Source organism: Papio anubis, chromosome 7 (assembly GCF_008728515.1).
Source record: "Papio anubis isolate 15944 chromosome 7, Panubis1.0, whole genome shotgun sequence".
In the NCBI taxonomy this organism is placed as follows: Eukaryota; Metazoa; Chordata; class Mammalia; order Primates; family Cercopithecidae; genus Papio; species Papio anubis.
This window is the reverse complement of record NC_044982.1, coordinates 6,259,366-6,282,062: the sequence shown is the minus strand read 5'-3', so window position 1 is coordinate 6,282,062 and position 22,697 is coordinate 6,259,366. Positions and strand designations below refer to the sequence as shown.

The 22,697-nt window shown below is 47.5% G+C and overlaps 1 protein-coding gene across 1 annotated transcript in view; it reads left to right on the top strand.

Annotated features, from left to right (window-relative positions):
- YY1 (YY1 transcription factor) overlaps positions 1 to 14,859 on the top strand; it is a 44,563-nt gene extending 29,704 nt beyond the window's left edge. The window contains exons 3-5 of the mRNA XM_031667850.1: positions 6,593 to 6,653; positions 8,396 to 8,554; positions 9,676 to 14,859. Of these exons, the coding sequence (XP_031523710.1) occupies positions 6,593 to 6,653; positions 8,396 to 8,554; positions 9,676 to 9,858 (403 nt within the window). The 3' untranslated portion in view covers positions 9,859 to 14,859. The remainder of the gene's footprint in view (positions 1 to 6,592; positions 6,654 to 8,395; positions 8,555 to 9,675) is intronic.
- Positions 14,860 to 22,697: the final 7,838 nt, after the last annotated feature.

Sequence of the window (22,697 nt, the reverse complement as noted above, 5' to 3'; positions counted from 1 at the left end):
GCCACCACGCCCGACTAATTTTTGTATTTTTAGTAGAGACAGGGTTTCACCATGTTGGCCAGGATGATCTCTATCTCTTGACCTCGTGATCCACCCACCTTGGCCTCCCAAAGTGCTGGGATTACAGGCATGAGCCACTGCACCCGGCCTCTACATAGTAGCTCTTGAAGCTTATGTTCATCTAAACAAATCTCTGTATTTGCACAGTCGTGTTGGTGACAACTGTTTGCACCTAGGTGCCCTCTTTTGTTAGATCTTCACATTTTGAGGATGTGTGTAACAGTTGAGTGGGATTTTCTGGAGGCTCAGGAATTGATGCTGGGGACTCTGAAAGCAGAAGATACAGAGGCACCAAGAGTTTTAACCTCTTGGGGACCAGACCACATCTTCGCTAATTACGGCCCATAGAACTTGTCCTGGTGGCCTCCAGTCTTCACCTCCTGCACTCACAAAATGGCATTAGAGCCGCAGCTGTTGGCTTAAGGTAGAATGTAAGCTGCTTTTCTGTCTCCTCTGTGCACTGGAGTGATGGGGTGCTGGACTGGACTTGAAACTGTCCAAAGAGTATTTCAGGCTCATGCCACACTCAACCTAGACTGCCTAGTAAATCAGTTACATATGCACGTGGGCAAAATATAAGCAGTAATGACTTTAATTGGAAAATCTGACATTGGGAAGGTGGACAGGCTGTGGATGACTTTTTTTCCCGAAATGTCTGTTCAGTAAATATTTCGAAAGGTGGTCAGTGAGTGGGGTCCAGTGAGTTCTGTTTTCTGTAAAGTGACCACCTTTGTATGTATTTCACTAAATAAAGTTAGACCTTTGAAAACCTTTGGTCTAGAAAGATTAAAATAGAATGGTTAGGCCAGTCTCAAACTGGGTTTTTTTGTTGTCGTTCACTGCTTACCCTGAGACTTTCACAGTATTAACGTATAGATGAAATGTGATAATGGAAATGGAAATACCTCAAAACTCTTCAATATCATTACATGAATATTAATATTTAAGAGATAATTCATTGAACAAACTTTATCTAAGGCAATATTACCTTTTCACAAAGAAGGGAGGTGAATCATGCTTGCAAATGGCAGCCGTATTACACAGAAACTTCTGTACCAACAGCACACATCAGAGAGGATGGTTCTGGTCTAGAAGTCAGCTAACCTTGTTTTGTATGGAAGAGGCTTATTTGCATTAAAGAGTCACTGCTCCAAAAATGTTTCATCTCCCTTTCTGGGATATTTGCAGATCTGTTGGTTAGAACTTCGGTTTACACAGTGCTCTGCTGATACTGTGCCAGAAGTTTGGGATCTGAAGTCCAATCTTTACAACGTTCTTCCCACATATACCAGAATGAGCTATTATACATCGGGCAATCATGTCATTAGGAGTGTATTCTCTCTCTTTATTTGACAGGAAACTTGAGTCGTTGGGTGCCTGACTCCTCCATGTAACAGGTACTGCATTGAGGGGTGTGTTCCTCCTAGTGCCATGCTTTCTCCAGTTTCTCAGTCACTTATCAAAGGGTGGTTAAGAATGAACTCATTTTTAGCTAGACCCATTTAACACATAGCCAATGGTAACAAGAGCTATCATTTCCCAAGTGCTTAACATACATCTCTTAAGTAGATAGCATTATACCTTTTTACAGAATAAGAAACCGAGGCTGAGAAGTTACAGTTTGCTCAAGGTCATGAAGCTAGTAGAAGTCAGCTCCAAGTTACACATCCCATACTGCCTCATTCATAATGTCTATGCTGTTGTCATCATTGTCTCTGGGTTCAAAAGGACTCTCTGGGTTCAAGAGTGCTCGGCTGGTGAATGGAAGACTTAAATCTTAGTTACTTCTGAATAGTTGAGGAGGGTGAGAAGGTGTTCTCAGTAGTAGTATATGATTTTTACTCTTTACTTGTAAAATGAAACACTGTTTTAACCTAAGTGTATTTTTGGAAAATGACCTTTTTCATTGTTGGCATTCAAATAAAATGTAAAAAGTACCAACGTATACTGCTGCATTTGCCACTCTGTGTGAAGGAGGATGATTTGCGAAGGAGCTTAAGAGTAGCTGCATTTAAACCTTCCACTTACTCCTTAAATCCAAGGGTATTTGTCCAAATGCATTTTAAACTCTCATTCTAAAATTAAATATATTTCTAAATACTAGCACACATTTTGAAAATGACATTTTAAGAAAAAATAATACCACTTATAATAACAAACGAAGAGTTGGGTAAATGGTACCTGAGACTTTCTCTTTACTTTGGGGGCATATTTGAAAATTTCCATGATAAAATATCTTTTAAAAAATGAAGTTACTAAGAATAACTCTAGGAAAATGTATGGGGGACCGGGTGCCATGGCTCACACCTGTAATCCTAGCACTTTGGGAGGCCGAGGTGGGTGGATCACCTGAGGTCAAGAGTTCCAGACCAGCCTGGCCAACATGGTGAAACCCCGTCTCTACTAAAAATACAAAAAAAAAAAGGCCAGGCATGGTGGCACACGCCTGTAATTCCAGCTACTCGGGAGGCTGAGGCAGGAGAATCGCTTGAACCTAGAAAGCAGAGGTTACAGTGAGCCAAGATCACACCACTTCACTCCAGCCTGGGCGAAAGAGTGAAACTCCATCTCAAAAAAAAAGAAAAAGAAAATGTATGGGAGAGGACCCTTACTAAGCCATATTTACTAAGATTTAATTTGCATATGGTAAAGTCTATTCCCTTTTAGGTATGTATGTACTATTCTGTGAATTTGGACAAACACAGTCATGTAGCCATCTTCACAGTCAACACAGAATGTTTCCATGGAGTCCTAGGCGGGTGGATTGCTTGAGCTCAGGAGTTTGAGACTAGCCTGGGCAACATAGCAAAACCAGATCTCTACAAAAACAAAACAAAAATTTTCAAAGAATAAATACTCTTAATTGGGAACATTGAAACTTAAAAAAAAAAAAAAAAAAAAAAACAGGGCCGGGCAGCAGTGGCTCACGCCTGTAATCCTAGCACTTTGGGAGGCCAAGGCGGGCAGATCACGAGGTTAGGAAATCAAGACCATCCTGGCTAACACGGTAAAACCTTGTCTCTACTAAAAATACAAAAAATTAGCCAGTCGTGGTGGCGGGCACCTGTTGTCCCAGCTACTTGGGAGGCTGAGGCAGGAGAATGACATGAACCCGGGAGAGAGAGCTTGCAGTGAGCCGAGGTCGCCCCATTGCACTCCAGCCTGGGCGACAGAGTGAGACTCCGTCTCAGTCAATCAATCAGTAATAAAAAAATAATATTTGAGTGGAATAGAAACCTTTCATATCAATCACTGTGGTTTTCCAAACTGATGTAACCTCAAGGTGGCGCAGTGGCACCAAATTTTGTCCTACCTGATTTTGTGAACTCAGACCAAAACTCCAGGATTTATTTGTATTTAAGATAAGAAAGGCTAGTTCAGAGTCCTGTTTCCAACAGGCACTTATGAAATACTTGCTCACTGGTGTTACAGGTTGAGCATCCTTTATCCAAAATGCTTAGGAACAGTAACACTTTGGATTTTGGGGTTTTGCATATGCATAATGAGTTATCTTAGGGCTAGGACTCAGGTTTAAACATGAAATTTGAACTTAATTTATGTTTCATTACACCTTATACACATAGCCTGAAGGCAATTCTATACTTTTATTTTATTTTTTTGAAACAGGGTCTTGTTCTGTCACCGAAGTTGGATTGCAGCCTCAAATTCCTGGGCTGAAAGGATTCTACCTCTTCAGCCTCCCAAGTAGCTGGAACTGTAGGCATATACCACCACGTCTGGCTAACTTTTTATTTTTTTAGAGACAGGGTGTTACTTTGTTGCCCAGGCTGTTATACAATATTTTAAATAATTTTGTACATGAAACAAAGTTTTGACTGTGACCCCATCACATGAGTATGTCATGTTAGCACTCAGATAGTTTCAGATTTTGGATTTTGGATGTTCAAGGATGCTCAATCTATAATCCATTTACAAGAAAGGACAAATATCTACAGGGTTGGGATAGGGGAGGACACTGAATTGAAAATGTTCTCGTAGAATTTAAAATAGCAAATATGTACATTCTTGAACCAACTCCATGGAGATAAGTGATAGTTACCAGATCTGTTGTTCCTCACATACTCCTCAGGGCATGGAAAGTTTAACCAATGATTTCATGTGTTCAGGTTACAGATCAGGTAATCCTTTTCCCAGATTGTAAGTGAAGAAGGACATTGTTAGGGCCTTCACAAACTTAAAAGATCACAGAATTAATTTTTTTTTAAGGAGTTTGTGGTTTTTTTTGTTTGTTTTTTTTTTGTTTTTTGAGACGGAGTCTCGCGCTGTGTCACCCAGGCTGGAGTGCAGTGGCGCGATCTCGGCTCACTGCAAGCTCCGCCTCCCAGGTTCACGCCATTCTCCTGCCTCAGCCTCCGAGTAGCTGGGACTACAGGCGCCCGCCACCACGCCCGGCTAGTTTTTTGTATTTTTAGTAGAGACGGGGTTTCACCATGTTAGCCAGGATGGTCTCGATCTCCTGACCTCGTGATCCACCCGCCTCGGCCTCCCAAAGTGCTGGGATTACAGGCTTGAGCCACCGCGCCCGGCCTGTTTTTTTTTTTTTGGTAACAAAAGAGTGGTAGTAAATTAGCTCTTGCTTTTAAGGATTCACTTAAGTGGGCTTTTTTTTTTTTTTTTTTTTCCAACTTTGACTTTTTAAAAAATGTCAATAGCTTTTGGCGTATAAGTGGTTTTTGGTTACATGGGTGAATTCTATATTGGTGAATTCTGAGATTTGAGTGCACCCCTCACCAGAGCAGTGTACACTGTATCCAGTATGTAGTCTTTTATCCCACACCATTCTTTCCCCACTCAGTCCGCAAAGTCCATTATATCACTCTGTATGTCTTTGTATCCTCATAGCTTAGCTCCCACTTATAAGTGAGAACATACCCCATTTGATTTTCCATTCCTGAGTTACTGCACTCAGAATAGTGGTCCCCAGCTAGTTTTTTATAGGTTTTGTTTTTGTTTTTGTTTTTTTTGAGACAGCATTTCATTCTTGCCGCCTAGGCTGGAGTGCAATGGCACGATCTCGGCTCATTGCAACCTCCGCCTCCCTGGCTTAAGCAATTCTCCTCCCTCAGCTTCCTGAGTAGCTGGGATTACAGGCATCTGCCACCGCACTTGGCTATTTTAAATCCAAGACAGAGTCTCGTTCTGTCACCTAGGCTGGAATGCAATGGCACAGTCATGGCTTACTGCAGCCGTGACCTTCTGGGCTCAAGAGGTCTTCCTGCCTTTAGCCTCCCAAGTGGTTGGGACTGTCGACATACATCACTCTGCCTGGCTGACTTTGTTTTTTTGTTGGTTTGTTTGTTCATTTGTTTTTGATAGAGACAGGGTTTTGTCCATGTTGCCCAGGCTTAATTTTTTTATTTTTTGTAGAGAGAGTCTTACTGTGTTTCCTAGGCTGGTCTTGAACTCCTGGACTCAAGCAGTTCTCCCACTGTGGCCTCCCAAAGTGCTGGGATTATAGGCGTGAGCCACCACACCGGCTGATTTAGTACTCATTAAATATGAACCATCACGGAGGGGTGTGAGATGGGTAAAACTAGGGACAAAAAGAAAATCTGTTTCCGAGATTTAAGTTTATTTTCCAGTTTTTTTAGGAACCCTTAATTTCTCACCCCTCTACCACAAACAGATCTATAGGGAGTATTTGGAGAGAAAGTTTTGTCAAAAGTCCAAAGCTTGATTCAGTGGCAAAAGCAGGTAGGTAAGTTACCAAACCAGGAGGCTCTCTGGATAGTAATTTCACATAGGGCTCTGCCAGACGGTTACCACATTACCAGGACACTTGGTACAAATGAGAACTTCCAAGCCCCCATCCAGAAGCAGGGTAACAGTATGAGAGGATGTGGTGTTCCCATCTGTCCACCAGGCCCTAGGAACTCTTTCCCCAAAGTAACTGGTGCTAATGGTTGATTGTGTGTCCTTCCAGAGATATTTGATATTTAATGTCTATAAATGTTGATTTAAAAGGACTGTTCTGTACCCTTTAAAATGATACATTTTAAAGATCATTTGTGTCAGTACTAATTGGACCCATTTTGTGTATAGAGATGGATATTTTAGGACACTCCTGTGTTTACAGTTCCTTTTTCATAAGGCACTTCATCATTGCAGCAGCTGCTTTTGGGTATCTTCCCTTGCCTCTCATGAGGAGATTCGTCTGTGATTGTCTGAGTTGATTTTTTGTGTTTTTTAAAAGTGTTTGGAGTTAAGAACAGGTATGTGAATCACACAGATCATAGTGCCATTCTAAGCTACACCAGCTTATTAGCTGTGAGAATGTAGGCAGCAACTCGATGTTTCTGAGCCTCAGCATCCTTATCTGTAAGATGGGAAGAGTGCTTCACAGTCTTTGGTACTTAGTGAATGCGAGTTGTCTCATTCTTTCTCCTTCATGGAAGTGTATCATTTTAGTTTGGGTGCCTATAAGGAAAGCATTTTAGGGACTATATGATTTATGCCAGTTGAGTCTACCCACTCCTACAAATCTGTCTGTCTCTCTTTTTCTTTTGATAAGAATGAAGCCAAGAAAAATTAAAGAAGATGATGCTCCAAGAACAATAGCTTGCCCTCATAAAGTAAGTAATGCTAGGGGGAGAGTGTTCATTAAACTGTTGATGAAGTTTTAGAGAGTTTATAAGAAATTTGCACTTTTGTTTCTGTTTTTGATAATTTAAATGAAGCAAGGAATTAGAATCTTTGGTTTCTAAATCCAAGAGATGAAGTTTTGTTATTTAGTAAAGGCCACTTAAATTTAAATACTGTTAAATGGGATGACTGCAGGGAGCTGATGCTTGATTACTGTGTTGACTCTACTGTTAGCGTTTCATTTCTTTTTGGATTATATTAACAAGTCAGTCTTAAGATCCTGGGTTGTGTCTCACCCATTGACCTTTATGGGAATGTAGGCTTGTAACTGAAATTTGGAAATTATTTTGGATGTTGCTAAATTAAGCCAAATAAAGACTTAATAATAATTTTGTGTTACTAGAGAGGCACTTAATTGTTTTCAAATGTAGTTAGTCTTTAAAATAAAAGGATAACCTGAAAAGTATTTTTGAGGTATTTGTTGGGGGCTGTTTTCAAACTTAATTGGATATAAGACTAACAGAAAAATCAAGTATCACATAGGTACAGAGAACAAAGTAGGAGAGACTGAGTGGAATAAAGAATGTAAAAATGAACAATTGGAGCAGCCTACATTAGTCTCACGGTCTCATCCCTGTAATGACTGTGACCAGCAAGTCCCCCCTGTTGTTTGTCAGCGTTCTTCATGTGGCGATTTGCAATGTAAACCCATCTCCATCAGGGCCAAAATAACAAGCATTTGAAAACAGTTAGGCCAGAAGTGCCTGCCATCCCTTTAGCTGCTCTGTATACTTCTTAAAGTTTTCTTTATAACGGACACAATACTTGTACATATCTATGGGGTACCATGTGATGTTCCAATGCATGTATACATTGTGTACCAGTTAAATTTTTTAAATTTCCATTTTCTAAATGGAAATTAAACCTCTAAGGGTCAAGGCAGAAAAACTGTGGCTTCCCTCTCCCTTCTGCCTGTGAGCTGTCTAGTGACTTGTGCTGTCCTTCTGTCATGCTGTCTTACCATTTCCCCATTCACTCCATTACTGGGCAACAACTGCAGAAGAAATTGTTAAGGACATGCTTCTCGAGCGCCACACATCCATCTGCCTTTCCCGCCCTGCACTGGTATCAGTTTGCCTGCTTCTTCCTTTTCCTAGTGTCTCACAAAATAAATTTCTTCTGTAGTTGCCATTCCTTGGAGACCCTCTTGCTTCTTTCTCTGTCAAGAAGGGGAAAGAGGCAAAGAGAGAAGAGGGAACAGTAGGCGATGGAGAATGACAGTCCATTGTTGCAGCACAGAATATGGGGCCACCAAAGGTAGTGGTGGACTACCGTCATTTTAACTCCATTTGCTTAGCAGTGCTTTTGTTACTTCATTTTGGGGGACATAGTCGGGTGAGGCGGCTGTGGTATCGCTGGAAGCCAGGGTGTTGGGTTCTATTCCCAGTTTGGCTACTACTAGTAGTGTGACCTTGGGCAAGTCTACTTAAAGACATCTCTAAGCCTCAGTTTCCTCATCTGTAAAACTAGGGTTTGCATTAAATGATGACTTTTTCAGCTGTCTGTTTTTTGTCTTAAATGATATTAATGTTCTACCGTAATACTAAGTAAAATTAAAATGGGAGGTTGGGGAGGTGGTTTTGTTTTAGTATGTCAGTAAAGGCTGTTAAATGGTTGAATCCTTTCTAACAGTTTGCAATGTGAACCTCTAAGCTGCTTTCTCTGTTTTAAGGGCTGCACAAAGATGTTCAGGGATAACTCGGCCATGAGAAAACATCTGCACACCCACGGTCCCAGAGTCCACGTCTGTGCAGAATGTGGCAAAGCTTTTGTTGAGAGTTCAAAACTAAAACGACACCAACTGGTTCATACTGGAGAGAAGCCCTTTCAGGTAGAGCCAGTCCCTCTCTTCCCCACACTGCCTTGCCTGTCTGAACACTGCAAGTGTAGGGTGGTGTGGTGATGAGGCAGGAGGTGCCAGCCCAGAGACTCGGGGTCTTATTACTCCTTAGTGAGAAACAAAACTCCTGGGGAGTCTCTTGGAAGGGTTGCCGGGGATCTGGACTTCCTTGTCTATAACCTCTGTGGTGCTGGGTACGGAATGTATTGGTGTTGATGGAGTACACTTTATGGCAGGAGGAGAACAGGATTGATCAGGACCATACCTAAAACTCAATTTCTACTTCATTCATTACAGGATTGAAGTAATTTATTTTTGGTAGTTAATAGTATAATTACTTTTTTTTTTTTTTTTTTTTTTTTTTTGAGACGGAGTCTCGCTCTGTCACCCAAGCTGGAGTGCAGTGGCCGGATCTCAGCTCACTGCAAGCTCCGCCGCCCAAGTTTACGCCATTCTCCTGCCTCAGCCTCCCGAGTAGCTGGGACTACAGGCGCCTGCCACCTCGCCCGGCTAGTTTTTTGTATTTTTTTAGTAGAGACGGGGTTTCACTGTGTTAGCCAGGATGGTCTTGATCTCCTGACCTCGTGATCCGCCCGTCTCGGCCTCCCAAAGTGCTGGGATTACAGGCTTGAGCCACCGCGCCCGGCCTAATAGTATAATTACTAATTGATAAAGTTTCTAAAATTTTGTTGTATGAGTGTAAGTATAGGTAATATTTTGTCTTGTTTTTAGCCCATAAATAAGTGAAAGAACTAGCAGTGCAGTTAGTAAATCTAACATGGTTCTTTTTTGACAACTGACACCAGAACCCTTAATCATTTGTATTTTACTGTTGCAAATGTTTACAGCAGCACTAGCACTCTAGCCTGCATTTAGGAAGACTTGCCATTTTGCCAAGTGTTTTAAACAGTTCACGAGGGCTATCCTTGGGTTTTCGGGGTTGTCCAGCCTGCCTGCTGATTCTAGAATATATCTACAAAGTTCACCCCGGGCAGGAATGAAAAGTGTTTGGTAAAATACATAGGCTGTTCTCTAGCAAAGCAGTGAGCTACTGACTCCCAGGGTCTGGTCAGAGTTGCTGAGTGGGTTGATCTCTGGTCTTTCCTTGACAGTGCACGTTCGAAGGCTGTGGGAAACGCTTTTCACTGGACTTCAATTTGCGCACACATGTGCGAATCCATACCGGAGACAGGCCCTATGTGTGCCCCTTCGATGGTTGTAATAAGAAGTTTGCTCAGTCAACTAACCTGAAATCTCACATCTTAACACATGCTAAGGCCAAAAACAACCAGTGAAAAGAAGAGAGAAGACCCTTCTCGACCACGGGAAGCATCTTCCAGAAGTGTGATTGGGAATAAATATGCCTCTCCTTTGTATATTATTTCTAGGAAGAATTTTAAAAATGAATCCTACATACCTAAGGGACATGTTTTGATAAAGTAGTAAAAATTAAAAAAAAAAAAAACTTTACTAAGATGACATTGCTAAGATGCTCTATCTTGCTCTGTAATCTCGTTTCAAAAACACAGTGTTTTTGTAAAGTGTGGTCCCAACAGGAGGACAATTCATGAACTTCGCATCAAAAGACAATTCTTTATACAACAGTGCTAAAAATGGGACTTCTTTTCACATTCTTATAAATATGAAGCTCACCTGTTGCTTACAATTTTTTTAATTTTGTATTTTCCAAGTGTGCATATTGTACACTTTTTTGGGGATATGCTTAGTAATGCTATGTGTGATTTTTCTGGAGGTTGATAACTTTGCTTGCAGTAGATTTTCTTTAAAAGAATGGGCAGTTACATGCATACTTCAAAAGTATTTTCCTGTAAAAAAAAAAAAAAGTTATATAGGTTTTGTTTGCTATCTTAATTTTGGTTGTATTCTTTGATGTTAACACATTTTGTATAATTGTATCGTATAGCTGTATTGAATCATGTAGTATCAAATATTAGATGTGATTTAATAGTGTTAATCAATTTAAACCCATTTTAGTCACTTTTTTTTTTCCAAAAAATACTGCCAGATGCTGATGTTCAGTGTAATTTCTTTGCCTGTTCAGTTACAGAAAGTGGTGCTCAGTTGTAGAATGTATTGTACCTTTTAACACCTGATGTGTACATCCCATGTAACAGAAAGGGCAACAATAAAATAGCAATCCTAAAGCAAGAATATGGCAGAAGAAGATCTGTAAGCACAGTCTTATTTTCTTTTGTTGTCCAGAATACTTATAATTCTTGAGCCTCCCAGAAATTGGAAGCTAAATAAAGCAACTCAAGTTTCCTTTATTTTGCACTCAATTACAGTGATTATTGATGAAAGCGATGCATGGATATTTTAATACTTCCTACATGTCCTGACATCCGAAGGAGAGTAGGTAACAGGCATCCCGAGTTCAGGAACTACCTCAGAACACCCCAGGCCAGGTTGGTCATAGGCTGTGATTTTAGCCCCCGGCAAGTGTGAGTGAAGCATCTACCACTGTGCAGCCTGAGCGCCTGCACAAGGTAAGGTGCCACCTGGCAGTGGGGCACACAGAGGGAAGACCAGGCCTGTCCACCCTGCTGCCTTCAGAGGCGGCTCCAGCAGGGCCTTGGCTTGTCTGACAGGAAATGCTTGTGGTCACTGGTTATTTGGTTTGAGAGCCCTTGTTCCTCCATCTAGTGGAGTCCTTATTAAATACTAGCAATGTGGCAATTGAGTACCAGTAGCGTAATTTCATGTTTCTAAATGGACACTGGGTGCAAATCAACAAGGTGATTAGATTATTAGAAAAATTGTGCTCAATGAGTACCTCTCACATTGTAACCTCTTAAATGTACAATTACAATGTTGGATCTTACAGTCAAATAACAGACTTGAGAATATTTTATAAACTGCCATGATACAGCAAAATCTCATTTATTCAAAGTGCAAACATACTGTGTCTTTCTGTTTTGTGTATGCTTGACTGCAAGATAAATGACAAACTAGCTAATATCCGAGATTTATTTACAAATGGCCAGGGACCCCATCAGGTGAAACACATAGCCCGATGTCTTAGAGCTTCTCCATTGGTCCCGTACAGGAGGGCTGGAGACCCAATAACAGTGACCCTGTGGCTCTGGAATTTTGAAGTGCCTTTTGTGAATCATGAATGAAACATTTAACTTGAGACCCTTTAAAAAATTATCCAGAATCTGTTAGCCCTTGGGTAGTTTGGAACTCAGCTAAGCAGAAGCCCCCAGCTGTGTTCTGGGTAAGCCAGGCTTTGCTGTATCTGGCAGTCAGGAGAGAGGTCAGCCCATGGTGGAGGTCTTCAGTGCCGAGGGCTCGGATGAGAACGTGTAGTTCTTTGACTTCGACCTGGGCAGGGGCTTCTATGGATGCCTGCTTTGTGAGCACCCACACCTTCCCTCCCCACTGTCGGGTTGAGTAGCCCCAGCATGGCTGTGTTAGGAGTCCTTTGCCCAGCATTGTGCTGCACTGGAACCTGGCCCTGGCACTGTCCCAAGGGCCCACCGCAGAGCATACCTATGTTATGGGGAGCCCCGCTGGCAGCCCTGAGAGCCATGCCATGGCCTGCAGAAGCCAGGCTCCTGTGTGGATGAAGTCCCTCTTCCTCTGTGCCTTGATCCCTTGGGGGTGCCTTTGGTCATCTCTTCTGTCCTTTCCTGTCTCTGAAATAGTCATCAGTCCCCTTGACTCTCTCTGTTCACATGTCTTCTCAGTCTGCAGAGTTAACTTCTGTAAGGAGTTTAATCTGGGGTTCCAAGAAAACAAGTTCCTTGTTAACATAGCACTGACTTTGCAACAATAGGAAACTAACAAATGAGCAACAATATAAAGAGTAGAGGTAGTTCTCATTGGGTGTAACTTCAACCCATTCTGCTTGTGGTTAGAATTTATAACTTTGCTAACGATGTAATTTACTAAGGTTTGAAATGGTGTTCTAACAGCGAGTCCATTGTCTTGAGGATTAATCTGATTTATAAGTAATACTGATAGACATATTTTCGTACATCTGAGCAGAAATAAATGCATGTTTCTAGCATATGTAATATAAAAACTCCAGAGGATAAGTTTACACTTAACAAGATGTTGTTTTCTATTTTTGAATTTCTTATTATTTCCCCCTTTTTGGTAGTGGGGTTCAGAGGGGGAGCATACTATTTGTATAAAGAACTGTCACCCCAGAGTGACATTTATTTTCCAAGATGACCCTGAACTCATGCTATTGGTTACATATGGTGTTTGTGTGCTTTGCCTAGTTTCAAGGCCTGAGGACTTGAGGAAAATCGGGATTTTTTTATTTTTGGTTTTCATGTAAAAGATCTAAATGTCACTTACTTTGCTAAATAAGACCCTTTCACAGGATAGTGTGCACAATGCCTGTCCATGTTTCCAAGCAGAGTTCAAGTTCGTGTCTTCACAAGTAGATAAGAATCACTTCCAGTCGGGGGAAGCCTCCCTGAGCAGTGTTTGAGAGTTCGTACACTGGAGAACTGCCCCCCGTCCGTTTGCACTCTGCCTTGCAAAACTTACTATGGACACGTGCTCCAGATTGGTCTCAGACCAGAGTTTATGTTTGCAGCACAGGAAAACCTGACCTCCTAAAAGAAGTGTTTGAATTGGAAACCTGATCATTCTACCCACCTCCCACCCCGACTAGAGGCAGAGAGAGTTGATTGCTTCCAGGGTCTCTGACTTCTGTGACCTGGATATCAGCCTGGCTTGGGATATTCATGTTGTTGATCTTTAATTCTTTAAGTTTCTTCTATTTTCTTGACATCGGACCCCCAGCAAGAGTAAGGATACCAGAGGTGAAAACTGGTGAGAGCCAGGCTGCTCACAGACACCTACTTGATGCCACAGCCATGCCATGAGGCTTCCTCCTAGCTGCTCTGCTGGCTTGCTGAAGCCAACTCTGAGTCACAGGGTTGCCTTGGACCCTCGGCTGTAGGGGGCAACTGTCTGGCTCCGGGCCCTTTGTCTTGGATCCGCTGACAGTAATGTGATCGATCGCAGCACTTCTTCAGAGTTCAGGCCCAGCAGGTCCTGGCAAGTGCATTCTACTCGAACTTTTAACCCAAGTGGTGGGGAAGGAAGTCGAAATCCCAACCTGCACTTTCTTGGGGTTCTGGCCATGCACTTCTTAGCCTGCTCTCTGACTTTACAGGACAAAAGGTACCCTACGCCTTCTTCAGAATCATACTTACCTGCACGGCAGCATCTGACTGGATGGCTGGCTAGGTCTCATCCACCCCATATTACTGACCCTTGATTTATGTTGTTACTGCTCAGGTTATGCTCAGATGCCCTGGTTGCCTGAAGATGGTTTAAATGCAGGCCCTTCAGACAAGTCACATCAGGCAGGAGAGGGCTGGCCTCTCACCCACAAGAGGGCAGATTTGTGGCCAAGAGGCTTCCTGGCATCCACCCCAGGCCCGAGGGATCAGTGTGGTGCCAGAGAGGATCTTTAAGCTGGGACTATATTGAGGGTTGGTGGGAAGTATGGGCAGCAGGTGCTTGACACATATCACCCAGTCCCCTTATAAAATCTGGAACGGAGCCTTTAAGTTGAGCGTTAGCATCAGGTCAGCAGGCAAAGCAAACCTCCCACAAACTGGGTGCTGTAAGGCGGGAGTTGACACATGGAGAGCTTGGTCCTGGCTGAGCAGGCACCCAGCCCCATGTTCCCCGCCAGCATTCTGGATGTCAGAGGAGACTGTGTATGATAGCGTCACATTCACCTGAAGCACACTGATTGATTTTCCACAGGTGTGGCAAGTTCGATCAAATTGACCACTTTTCATGAGACACCCAGACGCTGTAAAAAACCACCGGGATGTGTTGAGGGGGCAGTTTGCCATGCTCTGTTCTATCTGCTGCTATCTCTGGGGGCCGCATAATGTCCACACACATCATGGAGGGGAGAAAGGCATCAGTACCAAACGGAGTAACCTCTTTTTTCTACAATGTCCATACCCGACATGTGAGGCTCTGTTATCAACAGGTGGTGAGAAAAATTCTGTTTTTATTCGCTTTCTGGTAACTTCTGTAGGCCCTGGCTCAAGGACTTAGCATTTTGTCTCATGTACATCTTTTTCTTAAGTGTTCTTTGCCATTTCTGGAATTGTCCTTGGTTTTTCCTTAGCTCATAGGTCATAGATGCAGAAATATAGTATTTAAGGCATCCGCATCCAGCATCAGATGGCTTTGCATCCAGAAAAACATTGATAACTCAGTTTGAAGCACCAAGCATGTGTAATATGGCTCTATAAAATACAATAAATGCATAATGTTAAGCTTTTTAATGCCTGTGGTTCTTATTTGTTCCTCAGTCCTCTAAGCTACTTCTTTAGTGTTTCATTGCACATGAAACCAGGCCATGAACCCCTCCTGGTCTAAGAGTTGCCTGAACTGCCTGGGGCAGTTCTTGTGGCTTGCTTTCTCACACAGGAATGGGAACTCCCAGGATTTGGTCTCACACCAGCAAGCAATGCTTCTGGAACCTTTCAGCTCCAAGGTGGGCTCAGGAGCCAGAGGGTGTTTTAAAGAGAGCCTCACCTACTGTTCGGAAAGCACAGCCCAGTGAAATGCCCATGCAGCCAGACCTGTGAGCCCATGTCAGCCCTGGAAGCTCTGGAGCTAACAGGGATGAACTCTCAAGAACTTGACCAAATACACTGAGAGCTACTTAGGATTTAGCCAAAAGCAAAATGCAGAGCAGAGCTTCTTCCCCCCGGCTGGGGCCTTGGTGTCTCATGTTCTGCAGAGCAAGGTTCAGAGCGAGGCGTGAAGTTATTACTTGGATACATGTGACTCCCTTTTTGCTAGTGACAGAAGGGGCTGCTGACAGAATGCTGCTGAGGTGGCAAGTCACAGGCCTGTGCAAGCCCAGAACTGCTGAGTGAAGGCCCTAGGTAGGGCTGAGCTGAGCAAGAGCCTGGGTGGAAAATCTGTAGATTTTACATGGGAAGGAACTAAGGCTTTGAAATTGCTTTTTTTTTTTTCCTCCCAGGCTGGAGCGCAGGGGCACGATCTCAGCTCACTGCAACTTCCGTGTCCCGGGTTCAAGCGATTCTCCTGCCTCAGCCTCCTTCCTGAGTAGCTGGGATTACAGGTGTACAGGTGTGTGCCACCTCGCCTGGCTAATTTTGTATTTTTAGTGGAGATGGGGGTTTCACAGTGTTGGCCAGGATGGTCTCAAACTTCTGACCTCGTAATCCACCCGCCTCAGCCTCCCAAAGTGCTGGGATTACAGGCATGAGCCACCGCGCCCGGCCTGGAATTGCTTTCTTTAGAAACCCCTAGATAAAGATGAAACCAGCATCGCTCCTTTATACTTGCCAGTGTCTCTGCCTGGCTGTAATTTTTTGTTTTTTTTTTTCTTGGTAAGAGACAGGGTCTTGCTATCATCTAGTCCGGAGTGCAGTGGCACAGTCATAGCTCACTGCAGCCTTGAATTCCTGGGCTCCAGTGGTCCTCCTGCCTTGGCCTCCCAAGTAGCCGCGATTACAGTGAGCCACCATGCGCAGCCCGTAACATTTTATGAGAATACAGATGGATCCAGTGCCCTCCTCCAAACCACCTGTTGATGAATTAGCTAGCAGTATCACCATGTTGTGAGAGAGGAACAGGCTCCGATTTATTGGCAAAGTCCAGGCAGCCAGAATCCAAAGCCAAGCCTGCCTGGCTTCCAGGGTACTCTGCTTGCCACTGGCTCCTTAGCCTGAGTTCTCCTCCTGTCCCCTTTCAAAAAAGCCCTGGCCCTTGTTTATGGAGCAGTGCATCGGCCTCCCTGGTGTGCGGCCCTTTCTGTTCTGGCGCAGTGGTGCCTCCTGGCCTTGGAAGGGCCCTCAGGGCTCCCCGACTGCCTGCCATTGCGGCCGTTCCCCTCGGGCCTTGCTGACCTCCCCACACTGGGCCTTTCTGCTAACGGGGTCTCTCAGCACTTGATTTGAACTGCAGCGGTTCCCCACTTCCTACCGAAAAATCCAATCCCACCCACCCTCAGAGCCCAGTCCTGGCTCTATCTCATTTTTCAGGCTTTCCTAATCGATCACCTCTTGTCCTTTCCCTCCCCTCCCTCTTGGAGTTTTCGTTTCCAAAGCTTACCTCTCCACCTCCAGGGGCACTGATGTGATCAATGCAGTTATGTGCCAGACCCTGTTTTAGGCAGGAATGGCATTGCCCTACTGGCACTGGCATGACATCTGGAGGAAGGAGGGTAAGGCCGTGATAAATAGGGGCTAGGGACCAGGCGCTGTGGCTCATGCCTGTAATCCCAGCACTTCTGGAGGCTGAGGCGGGCAGATCACCTGAGGTCGGGAGTTTGAGACCAGCCTGACCAACATGGAGAAACCCCTTCCTACCAAAAATACAAATTTAGCTGGGTGTGGTGGCACATGCCTCTAATCCCAGCTACTCGGGAGGCTGAGGCATCGCTTGAACCAGGGAGACGGAGATTGCCGCGAGCTGAGATCGCGCCACTGCACTCCAGCCTGGGCAACAGAGTGAGACTCGGTCTCAAAAAAATAAAAAATAGGCCTGGCGCGGTGGCTCACGCCTGTAATCCCAGCACTTTGTGAGGCCGAGGCGGGCGGATCACGAGGTCAGGAGATCGAGACCATCCTGGCTAACACGGTGAAACCCCCTCTCTACTAAAAATACAAAAAATTAGCCGGACGTGGTGGCGGGCGCCTATAGTCCCAGCTACTCGGGAGGCTGAGGCAGGAGAAGGCGTGAACCCGGGAGGCAGAGATGGCAGTGAGCCGAGATCGCGCCTCTGCACTCCAGCGTGGGTGACAGAGCGAGACTCCGTCTCAAAAAAATAAAAAATACGGGCTAGGGAGGGAGAGGAGGCAGGACGGGGTCTGAGCACGCTCCCCAGGTGTGTGCATGGCTTCTCCTTGCCTTGGCCTGCCACGTGCGTCTGTACCCGACTTTAGGAATATCCCGGTCGCTGGTGGCCATCCCTAGCCCCTGCACGCCTGGCCTTTGCCAGCGCTTAACGCGGGCAGCCCCGCCCGCCCCCAGACCCTTCTGGGGTCTTGGGCCGCGCCTTTGCCCCAGCCCTTCCCTGCCACCCTTCAGTGCTCCATGGCCTGTCCCCCACGCTGCTCTGGCGGGCGGCGGGCGACCCCGGGGGCCTTCAGACCCGCGCCTGGGCCCCCGCCCACAGGGTGCGCTGCCGCCGCCGGCCGCAGGAGGGCGCTGTGCCGGTCGGCCCCGGGGCCGGGCCGCGTCCGCTGTGGGGAGGGGCTGCGCGTGCGCACCGCGAAGCGGCCGTACCTCGCGGGGACCCAAGGCGCGGTGGGGGCTGTCCAGAAGCTTTGAGTGTCGGGTCCCCGCGAGCCGCCGCCGCTTACGAGCGTCCCCCGCGTGGAGTGAGCTCAGCGCCACGGCGGCGCGGACATTCAGGGCCCGAGAGACGCGGACCTGCCCGAGGCCTCGGGCGGAGGACACTCCCGCCGCCAGGGCCGCAGGGCCGCGGGGCAGGGCGGTGCGGCGGCGACGCCCGAGGAGGGAGGGGCCACATACCACGAGGCCCCCGCTGAACAAGGCCCTGGGACACGCTCCCCCACCAACCTGATGGAACAGCGCCCCCTGGAGGACGGGGTGGGAGAGCGCCGTCTTGGGATTAGGGGGCGGGCCCGGGAAGCGGTGAGACAGGGCCTTGGGGTGCCGGCCCGAAGGGGCGTTCTGGAGCCCTCCAAGCTGGGGCTGCTTTTCCTCTCTCCTCGTACCACGGACGTGGCGGGGGCTCCTACCATCACCCTGCCTGTAGGTGCTGGAGCCACTCCTGCCGCCCCAGCCCCTCTCCAGCCCATCACCGCTTCACCCTCTGCCCCCAAGCGTGTTCTGGCCTCACAGTGTACATTGTCTTCCCTGGCCCGTCTCTGTATTGCCTGGCAAAACCCAACCTGGCCCTGTACTCAGCAGCCTCTGCCCTCACGCATTCATTCACTCATTCATTCAGCATGCTGACTTTGCACCCCTGGCTCTCATGGAGCTAAGGTAGAGGTTGGGGAGATAAACAAGAAACCGGCCAGTACTGTCACCACAACAAACAGATCTCACCATGTTCCCGTGTCTGCTCTTTGTCCTGTGTCCTCACCATCTCCGAAGACATTCAAGCCAAATCTGAACTTATTCGTTCGCCCAAACTTTGTGGGACATCATTACAGCTGGCATGGTGTCAGCTGGCCTGGCAGAGCATGGTTGGGGAGGGTGTTGCTTGCAGAGGGGCACTGGTCGGGGGGACTGGCATTCCCCACGAGCCTGGAGGAGGTCAAGTTGCAGGAGAGCGAGGCTGAGCAAGGAGTCCCTGAAGCACAAGCCCATTCCCCTTGGCCTCTGCCCTGTCTCTGTTGTGCCCTGATCAAGGTGGACACTGGCCCCACCAAGCCTTTCCCAGTTCCCTGGGAAGTGGCCTCTGGACCCAGCAATGCGTCTGCCTCTCCATGGGTAGGTGGGTACCATGAGGTCAGGGGTGTGTGAGCAAGAAGCAGCAAGGGAGCTGAGACCCGGGAGCATGGGGCCTGGACCCTGGCCCTGGCCAGGCCCCCTCTGGTGCTTGCACTGCCGCTCCAGGGTTGCCGGCCCCAGCTGATCCTGCTGAAGGGCAAAGGATGGGCTGACCGGCTCCCAGCACTGGCTCCAGCACCAGCTAGCCATGTGGCCTTGGACGGGGGTCCTCCCCAACTAGTATCTTGCACTGCAAAACGGGAGTGCCAGCACCGACCTTGTAGGGCTGTTGGGAGGATGAAGGGATGGGTGTGCAAAGGGCTAGGCCGTCCCTACAGTCACAAGAACCTGCCCAGCACAGGGAGGGCTGGTGAAGGTCCTGGGTCAGTGTGGCCTCACAGGTGCTTTTTATGAGAAATGACTCACTAAAGGCTCAGGCTGGTGATGAGAGGGTCACAAGGAGGTTTACGCTCCATTCGCTCCAGACACCTGATGTCCAAAGGAATCAAAAGAAAAGGGAAGGGGAAGTCTGTGTGCGAACCCGGTGTGGGCTCTGAGATTGGAAAAACAGTTTCTCAGATTTGGACTCTCCAAAATGCCACTGCTTTGCCTGACCTCTGCACCAAGGACCTGAGCACCAGCCCTCATGGGGCCTGTCCCCTTCTTTCTGCCCTTCCACGCTTTCAGCCTCCCTCTTTCCCATCCCAGAGCCAAATCCCTTGGCAGTGCTGTTTCGTAGCCCTTTCCCTTAAGGGGTCAAGGAAGGAGCCATAAACTCCAGATCCCTGCGGAGTTCAGACTCTAGCTCCTGCCACATAGTTTCGCTTCCTTTGGGTGCACCCCCGACACCTCCAAGGGCTTCTTCTGCCGTTTACTCCCCAGCGTGGTCTCACCTGCCACTGGACTCCCCTGCCCCATTCCTGGCCTCAAGATGTCCTTTGGCTCAGACACCCTCGTGGTCTCTGGCCCCACCCTGGCCTGCCTCTTATTGCCTCCTAACCTCCTGTGGGGTCTCCAAAGCATAAATTGGATCTTGTCACTCCCCTGGGTAAAACCTGCTCACAGCTGCCGACACAATGAAATAAACTCAGTTCTGCATGGCGGCTGGTGGTGCATTTGGCTGCAAATGACAGGAACAGTGTGCTGAATGAGAGGGATGTGACCAGCCTTCCAAGGCCAGGCTGACTCGGTGGTTTACGGCTGTGGTCTCTCCCACTGCAGCTCCAGGCATCCTATCCCGTTTTCAGTGGGAGGCAGAGAGCAAGGTCAGAGATCGGAGGTCAAGCGGTGCGCCACGGTGCGTTCTACCTGTTTCACAGCTTTCTCAGAAGCTGTCAAGACATATGGCCAGCTCCGGCCGCAAGACAGTCCGGGGGCTGGCGCGGTGGCTCACGCCTGTAATCTCAGCACTTTAGGAGGCCAAGGCAGGCGGATCACCTGAAATCAGGAGTTCGAGACCAGCCTGGAACATGGTGAAACCCCATCTCTACTAAAAATACAAAAAATTAGCAGGGCGTGGTGGCTGCACCTATAATCCCAGCTACTCAGGAGGCTGAGGCAGGAGAATTGCTTGAACCTGGGAGCTGGAGGTTGCAGTGAGCCGAGATCGTGCCATTGCACTCCAGCCTGGGCGAAAAGAGTGAAACTCCATCTAAAAAAAAAAAGACAGTCTGGGAAGGTGTTTTGATTGGACATACTGAAGCCCAGAACAAGTTGAGATTTCAAGAGCAGTTGGCACTTAGAAGGATCTGCCACTGTCCTCAAGGCACTGCCATGTGGCCCTACTGTCCTCCAGGCCCTGCCTCGCCCCCCTTCCCAGCCCCCACCGACCCCTTCTACCTCGGGACCTTGGCTACCTCTGCCCTTCCAGCTACAGCCTTGTGGTCCCTCTGCGGCCCCATCTGCTGCTGCTCTTCCTCTAAGACTCTGCTGAGACGTGTCTCCCAGTTACGTTCCCAAACCTGACTGGAAAAGCAAATCAAGCAGTTTATCCAGTGAAATATGCCACGCAGCTGTCAGCAGGAAGGAGGACAGTTCAGACACACTGATACAGAGCCCTGCTGAGGGTTGGATTGTGGCCCCAAAAAGATCCGTTCAAGTCCTAACTCCAGGCAACTGAATTTGGCCTGATTTGGAACCTGGTCTCTGCAGATGTTTTTAGTTAAGATGAGGTCATACTAGCGTAGGGTGGGCCCTTAAGCACATGTGACTGGTTCCCTTACACAAAGAGAAGACATGGAGACACAGACACACAGGAGAAGGGGGCAAGAGATGGTGGCAGCGATCAGAGTGATGTGCTTGTGAGCCCAGGGAGCCAAGGATTACCAGCCGCTACCAGAAGCTTGGAAGAAGCAGGGAACAGTTCATCCCTCAGAGCCCCCCAGACGAACCAACCCTGCCTGCAGCTAGAGTGTGGCCCTCAGAACTCCCAGAGGACACTTGGCTATCGTTTAGCCACCATGTGTGGTGTTTCGTTACAGCAGCCCTAGGAGATGGATGCAATCTCCAGGATCACTGTCAAGGGAAGACAGCAAAGAACAGAACAGTCAGGACCTCGGCCACACTTCGTGGGGGGTGCAGATGTCCCCCTGCCTGCCATGCTGGCACTTGTGCAAGATGTGCTGGATGCCTTTCGGGAACTGGAGACTGTCCTCGACTCAGGAGCGGCTGGCCCCAGGGAGGTGGAAGGAGGTTTTCCTCTTCACTGCATAAGCCTGGGTTCTGGGGGTATTTTTAATCACCTTCATAGATCACTTATTTCAAATAAATTCACATCAGAGGCCGGACGTGGTGGCTCACGCCTGTAATCCCGGCACTTTGGGAGGCTGAGGCAGGTGGATCACTTGAGGTCAGGAGTTTGAGACCAGCCTGGTCAACATGGTGAAACCCCGTCTCTACTAAATATACAAAAATTAGCCAGGTGTGGTGGCGGGCACCTGTAATCCCAGTTACTCGGAGGCTGAGGCAGGAGAATCACTTGAACCCAGTAGGTGGAGGCTGCAGTGAGCTGAGAGCGCCACTGCACTCCAGCCTGGGCAATAGAGCGAGACTTCATCTCAAAATAAAAAAAAAAGTTCAAATCAGGGAGAAAAGAAAATGTAAAAGAAATTCATTAAAAACAGCAGCAGCTCCGCTGCCTGCCTGGCAGATGTGTTGGTCGTGTGAGGCGGCTGGACTGGGAAGTGTGAGGCAGCTGGAAGCCCCCCGCCCCTTCACCTTGCTCCTTGCCGCACCACCCCTCACTTCCGAATGGCTGGCCTGTCTGTGTGCTGTCCCCAGATGGCAGGCAGCAGCAGGGGTCGTGGAGAAGCCCCAGGGTGAGCAGGGCTGGAGAAAGCTTTGTGCTCAAATCAGTTCCTGACAAGGGTCACGCTGGGGCCTTTCCAGAGAGTGCAGATGTGTGGAGAGATCCAGGGTGATGAGGACCACAGCCACAGGCGGACCAAAGCTGCCCTGAGAGATTCAGCCACCCAGGCCTACAGAGGCAAAGGGGCTGCCAAACTGGACATGGCGGAGCCAGGGAAGGGGCCCCTCTCTGTGCCCATGGCCAGGGTGTGTCCCTCACCCCTGGGAGCTTCCCCTGGTTTATTTCACAGTAAAGAGAAGTGAGAGACAAGGAGACCCCGGGGGTCAACAGCCAGCTTCCTCGCAGCCTCTTGCCTCCCTGGAAGGCACTAGGATT